The sequence below is a fragment of the Lactuca serriola genome, chromosome 5 (genome assembly GCF_051521515.1).
Source record: "Lactuca serriola cultivar US96UC23 chromosome 5, Lser_US96UC23_V15, whole genome shotgun sequence".
NCBI classification, from domain to species: domain Eukaryota; kingdom Viridiplantae; phylum Streptophyta; class Magnoliopsida; order Asterales; family Asteraceae; genus Lactuca; species Lactuca serriola.
The window spans coordinates 252,673,993-252,681,078 of record NC_136412.1 but is presented as its reverse complement, the minus strand read 5'-3'; the positions used below and the strand labels follow the sequence as shown (position 1 = coordinate 252,681,078).

Genomic DNA, 7,086 nt, shown 5'->3' with positions numbered 1-7,086 from the left:
GTCACTTAAGGGACCCACTGGGATGTGCAGGTTACTACAGTGACTTGTCATTACTGTCTAGTCATTTCAAAGTTGGACTTCTCATTACTGTCTAGTATGTATAAATACCACTTATTGCTCCAGTTTAATACAACATCGATTTTATTATGAGTTCCTCACACAAATTCGAAATTTGCTCATGCAACGAAGTAGATTGTTACTACTGTGATTCGGTAGACCCTTTTTTTACACCCTCTTCAGCCGGGTCATATATGTCACATGAAAATTTTGAAGAATTAAAGAAGGCTGAAGCACAACAAGAAGAGGACAAAGAGTCATCCCGACTTCTCACTCAACTTGCTAATGATATAGGTTCAGAATGCAAACAAGCTGAAGAATGGATTGACCTCAATAAAAACAAAATCAAAGAGCATAAAGATTGGATAAAAAAGAGTAAGAAGGCAATCAAAACGACTGAAAAACGGCTTGCTGAGAAGGATGAGCAGTTGATACACATTATGGTAAAAAAGGATCGTTTCGAAGACAAAATGAGAATTAGGGATGACTATATAACGATGGAGAAAGAGAAGTACCCGTTGCAGTTCCCTGAGTTTAAAAATTAGTTATAAAGTTGTTGTAATATTATCATGAAACAGATTAGCTTGCCAAAGGATCGTTTGTTGTTTTTTTTTAAATAACATGTTGTAACTGTTAAAATAAATCTGCAAACTATATTTTATAATATAAAGGCTTCATTCATTGTTATAATCAACAAACTTAACTAAAATATGAAAGCATAGCAATGTCTTGTAAGAGTTAATAAAAATATTACAATACATAATAAGCTAACAACTCGTCATTACTCTTAATTTCAAGGTTGTTTTATATCAAAATCAGCGTTATGGGTTTGTGAGCAACCCGCTGAACCACCAATATTATATGCCATTTCTGCAGTAGAAATTATGTGACCTGCTCTGCTACCAGACGCCCTTCCAGTACAATTATTTCTCGTGTGTCCTAGTTGACCACATGTAGAACACTCTTTTATAATTGGACCCTCGCCTTGGGATGGAATGCGGTCTGTGTTTCTTGGCCTGCCTGGCTGACGTTTATCCATTATAGGTGGCTTAACAATCATCAAATCATCGGGGATCTCCCATTCGGATGGCTTCGGCAGAGGGTTTATTGATTCCTCATATGTTTTCCTCAGTGTTTCGGTAAAGTAAGCATTTAATGCAAACCTCGAGCAGTCTTGGTAATTGTTCACTGTTAAACATCTTATGACATGACCACAAGGTATCCCATCAAGTTGCCAATGCCTACATGTACATGTCATATGTTGAAAATCAACAATCACATTTTGTGCCCCCTTTTTGACCTCGCATTTCGTATTTGAGATCATGCGAACATCCCATTTGGTAAAATTTTTCTTGTTTTCTTTTACAACTTCATCCGCCCAAGGGGTAAGGGTTGTTGTTGCTTCCGCTAAAAAAACAGCCAAAATGAAGAAGTTAAAATCAATAACATCGAAACTAATAAAACATTAATATTACAAATTTACGTAATACCTGCAAAGTTACGTCTTTGAAACCACCATTGTTGCATTGTAGCACGAAAAAAATCAATCAACATAAGTATTGGCACCTTACGTGCGTGTCTAGATAATGCATTTATAGACTCCGCACTGTTGGACGACATAAGATTGTATCGGTTCCCTTTAAAATGTGCCCTTGACCAGGTTTCTGGATTTATACTTTTTAAGTACTCCCATACTGGTTCTTTTGTCTTTTTCATAACATCCATGGCAGCATCAAAAGCATCAACTGTGTACGCCCTACACGCCTCCCAAAAAATTCCTTTAACCGTCTTACTCTTGCCGAATCTAGATACTATGTTGAAATACAAATGGACACCACATATTCCATGATGAGCGTGAGGAAAAATGTTGGCAACGGATGTTGCTATAGATGGAGACCTATCAGATATAATTGTAAGCTCCTGCATATTTCCTATGCAATCACGTAGTTTTTGAAAAAACCATGTCCAAGAATCAGTACACTCATTTTTGCATATACCATATGCAACCGGTAATATTTGATTTTGTCCGTCCTTAGTAACTGCAAGTAGCATGGTACCTTTGAACTCGCCATTTAGGTGAGCTCCATCTACTACTAGGGTCGGCTTACAAAAATTGACAAAAGCTCGTACCTACAATACATTGTATATCTATTCAAATACACCAAAATAAATATTAAAAAAAAATTAGGACATGATAATACTAACCGAGCAACCGAGTGCGACGTACAAAAACTCAAACCGATCATCAGCATCTGTTTTAATATGTGTGACAGTACCCGGATTATGTTTGGCCAAGTTGTGACAATACGCCGGAAGTTTGGTAAAAGAATCCTCTTTCGTACTCCTTAACGACAACAATGCATATTGCTTCGCACGCCATGCCTGATGGTATGAGATATTGATATTCAATTGAGCATTCATATCATTAACAATTTCTTTTCCCCGATAAACTCTACTATAGTCTTCAGCCAAAACATCAGCAACATATTCACCCAAAACATATTTGTTTGCTTGTCGATGATTAGGTTGCAACAATGTTGAAGAACATGTGTGTACATCAACAAATTTATTCACTTGGAAAAGTCCATCAGTATTTTTAATTGCTTTTGCTCTTAGTAACCAAGAACAATTTTTCGAAACACACACAGCTTCATACCTTGATTTGGTGGATCTACTTGTCCTCGTCTGGAAACCTTCTCGAAGACATTTTTTACCAATACACCGCTTTAAAAGTTCTTTGTTTTTAAATATACTCTCACATTGAATCTTTTGAAGATTAATGTCTACCATCTGTGTTGGGATATCTTCATTATTATCAACTGGCCATGCTGGTACAGGGGGCATACCGTAAAAAAGGTTATCGGGATACTTAGCTTTAACTTCATCACCCAACTCATCTCTATCGGAATTACTTTGTAGCTCGGTTATATCTAAACATACATCACCAACATCAACATAATGCCTGTAAACATGATTTTTTCATTTTTTTGAGTTGAATTTTTTTTCTTTTTAGTTTTATCTACCACACGCCTATTCATAAGTTTAACTTCTTGTTCGGCAACATCATCACAACGACCACCAACATGATTAAGATATGTACCAACATCATCATCACCAACATACTTGTAATTCTCGGGATCCACATATTGAATAGGTGAATAACTAACATTAACATTTTCAGCAACACTGTGAAACTGAGGTACACTAGGAGTATTGAAAGTACCTATCGGATCGTTGCTCCCTTTAAAACTGCATAAATTACCAACAACTTCGTTTCCAATTTCACCGCCCCCATTAACCTCCTCAACTTCATCAACCACCACAAACACTTTCACAGCCCTTCCTCCACTACATTTGATTACGTTTATCAACATTCTAACATCCACGTCTTCAACTATAGCTATATAATAATTTAATTCAGGATGGTGGAAACGAAGACTAATTCTATATTTGTCTAACAAACCAATTTTGCTTCTTACCATAGATACAAAATCACTATAACTAATATACTCAGAAAATATCAAAGCAAATTCAGAAATACCTCCCTGTGGACATATGTATTCCAGATTAGTTCCATTAACTTGTCATCTCCCACCGGTTACAAGACAAACCAAATATTCAATCATTTTTTGAGCAAATTGTAGAGATAGAGAGTATTTCACAAACCAAATAACAACCAAAATGATATTTTTTCTACAAAAATTTTTATATAGCAAAGGCCATTTCGTAGTCAAACCAATTCATTTCGTAGTCAACCTTAAAAAAAAAAAAAAAAAAAAAAAAAAAAAAATTCATCATTTCGCAGATAGGATCAGAGGATTTCGCAGATGGGACCTATTCCATCTGCGAAATTACCCCTATTTATACCGAAAAAATTTAAAAAAAAAAAAAAAAATTCTCATCTGCGAAAGTAGTTGTGCTTCAGGCACTTGTACTTTCGCAGGTGAGATGCCCATTTCGCAGATGGGGCCTTCTCATCTTCGAAATGGGTGGCTAAATATGTAATCCCGATTTTTTTTGGCTATTTTTGTAATGCAATTAGTGTAATTGGCTATTTTTGTCATTTTTTCTTTAACAATTATATTTGTAGTTAATGCTTTCATCTAATCAAATCGCTTTATAACCTCCTAATTTCATCTATAAACTTTTGAAGATTCCGGTCAGATTTTCCACCTTCCGCCACCGCTTCCATTGCCGCTTTCTTCCACTTCAACGCATTATCCTTCATCTCTCCAGCCTTTACACCACAAGAAGCCTCCCTTAAGCACTCCTCCACCTCCTTCCTCCCAATAACCTTCTTCTCAGCCTCACCCCCCCTAGACATCCTAATCCCAACCTTCCATTCATCAACCAAGTACTTAGCATTCGTCACCTGATCCCCATACTGTGGGAACGCCACTACTGGAACACCGGTTGACAACGCCTCCAATGTCGAGTTCCACCCACAGTGAGTCACAAAACAAGACACCGCCTTGTGGGACAAAACCTGAGCTTGTGGACTCCAGTCGACAACCATTCCCCTCCCACATGCCGCCTCCAAGAACTCCTCCGGCAACCTGCTCCTCATGACCCACAAGAACGACATACCAGAATTTAGAACACCGGAAGCCATCTCAGTCAACTGTTCCTGGTTCAAGATGACATGACTTCCAAACGCTATGTAAACTACAGATGAAGTATCCTGCGAGTCGAGCCACCCCATACAGTCATCGGCTTTTATCATGTCCCCGGTGATATTCGCCGCTGTTTCAACTTCGAGTAATGGGCTTTTGAACAACGGACCCACTGCTCGGATTAATGGGCATACTTGATCAGACACGTAGTTGATCAGGTCATCCTCAAGTTCATATGTTTCAATTAATACACAAGTAGTCTTTGACAAGTTCTTGAACTGCTCTACAATAATTTTTCCAACGGATGGATATTGCGTTGAAGGGTGTAAAAATGTCGGAATCTCATCAGACTTCAAGACTGGCATGTTAGGCAAATGGACGTCGTTGTCTGGTTGTTCTCCACTTGGAAAAGGAACTGATGAATTCGCGTAATGATAATACGATGAAAAGCAAGCACAAGACTGTACCCAAAGCATAGCAGAAGGTATGTTAAGTTCTTCTGCTAAGTCAGAAACCCAAGGCACAAAAGGGTTGTTGATGACGCAAGAAACCGGTCGGTTGTCTTGATCTTTTAGGCGATTGAGAATCGTAATGACTGATTTCTTGCCATAAGTCTCAAGCATAGAAAAGTAAGCCCCATAGTCATGAATTTCCTTATCGCTGTCATCTGAATATCCATCATTAAAGAACTCAAAGCGGATCATTCCCCCACAGCTGCCTACTGGAGTGGGATCACTGGAGACAGCAGCACCGGCTTTCTTCATTTTCCTTCCGGTGGATTTGGTGGTAGAGAAGGTGACGAGAAGGTTACCCTTTGAAGCTAAGAGCTTGCCGAGTCTCAGGAGTGGATTGACATGGCCTTGTGCTGGGAACGATATTAGAAACACGTGCGTAAGGGTTTTGCTAGAAGCCATTGATGATTAGAAGGTGTTAGTGTGAGAGAGTACGAAAGTGTGGTTTTATCGAGTTATAGGGAGAAAAGGTTTATAGCGAAAATTGGATTACTACTTTATTCATATAATTATTGAACGAAAACGAAAGGTCAAAATATACGAATTCAGCAGCCATACGAGAGAAAGAACATGGAAGACAAAGGTACGAATTGAAAGAAGACCAGTGGGGTATGTGGGAACCCTAAGTTGAAAATCATTTGGAGACCCTATAATTTTGAGATTTCAGTTTCTATTATTTTTGTCGATGGCTGCTTTGTGATTGTGGAACCTACTGAAAATACATGGGAACGTAGAGGAACCACTCATTTAATATGTGCCTATTTTGATGGATAATACGAGAACTGTGATAGTGTGATGGCCGTGATAGTCAAAAGTTTTGACCGGTGCTTCACACATTTAGTTAACCAATTAAGCTAACACGCTACAAAATTTATTCAGTGAGTTTCAAAGAGCACCAACAACACGCTACAAAATTTATTCAGTGAGTTTCATAATACGACATCAAATTTACTACAAAATTAAATGCATTAATTTTTACTTAAACCAATTAAATGAACGGATTCGTTCGGGGGCTGTTTGATGCACCTTCTGATTGGGTCCAAAGCCTCGAATCGGTCAGAATTCTTGAGTCAGTGTGTTTGTTTTGTTGCTGCAACCTTGGACTTGGTCTAAAATGCTGATTGGGTCCCTATTTTTGTGTTGATTCTGTCCAAAGGAAAAACATGGCTGACCTGGGGAATGAAGAAAAATATACGCTTTGGCTTTGCCCTCTACTAGCAACCCCCCTTCACTTCTTCTTTGACGACACATATTCTCCGTTCTTCATTCCTTGCCTGCGATGGATGAAGGATACCTATTTTATCCTTCATAATTTGGTTTTATAACCATCAAAATCGAATCCTATCTCCTAGAAAACTAAATTCGATCCTATTGATTTCTCCAATCGATTTCATCATCTCCAAGCCAAGGTTTGCGATATTAAGATCAAAATCCCTGTAAATAGTTTTTTTTTAATTGTATCAAAGCTCTTGCAATTAAGTTGTATCATTGCAATTGGTTGAATTGGATGATGAGGCAGTTGGCTGTACACACACTCACACACCGATGTTTCAATTGGTGTTGCTATGGTTAAATACATGTTTTTTGCTTTACATATTGATTTTACAATTGGTGTTGCTGTGTTGTAGAATTTACAGCAGAATATGAACAAAACTGTGGAAACAAAGTATTTTTTCTCCTGATGATGACGTGATGTTGTTCTTGTGACTGCCCTTGGTGTGGTCTATTTATTATTATTTTTTTTTTTTACCATTTCACCGCTGATGATGATGTGTTGCTTTTTTTGTGGCTTCCCTTGTTAATTTTTTATAGAGTAAATTACTGAAATCATCCCTTTGGTTTGATCAAAATTGCATGTTTCGTCCCTAACATTTTTTTTGTATTCGGATCGTCCCTGTGGTATT

At 37.9% G+C, this 7,086-nt stretch overlaps 1 protein-coding gene and 1 pseudogene across 1 annotated transcript; both read right to left on the bottom strand.

Annotated features, from left to right (window-relative positions):
• Window positions 1–780: 780 nt before the first annotated feature.
• On the bottom strand, window positions 781–3,040 carry LOC145054017 (uncharacterized). Its single transcript, XM_079002149.1, has 3 exons — window positions 2,263–3,040; window positions 1,548–2,187; window positions 781–1,464 (listed from the first exon to the last, which is right to left on the bottom strand). The coding sequence occupies exons 1-3, from the start codon at window positions 2,899–2,901 to the stop codon at window positions 851–853; spliced, it is 1,893 nt and encodes a 630-aa protein (XP_078858275.1). The 5' UTR covers window positions 2,902–3,040; the 3' UTR covers window positions 781–850.
• A 1,009-nt stretch (window positions 3,041–4,049) lies between these two features.
• LOC145054018 (gallate 1-beta-glucosyltransferase 84A24 pseudogene) lies at window positions 4,050–5,771 on the bottom strand (annotated as a pseudogene).
• Window positions 5,772–7,086: the final 1,315 nt, after the last annotated feature.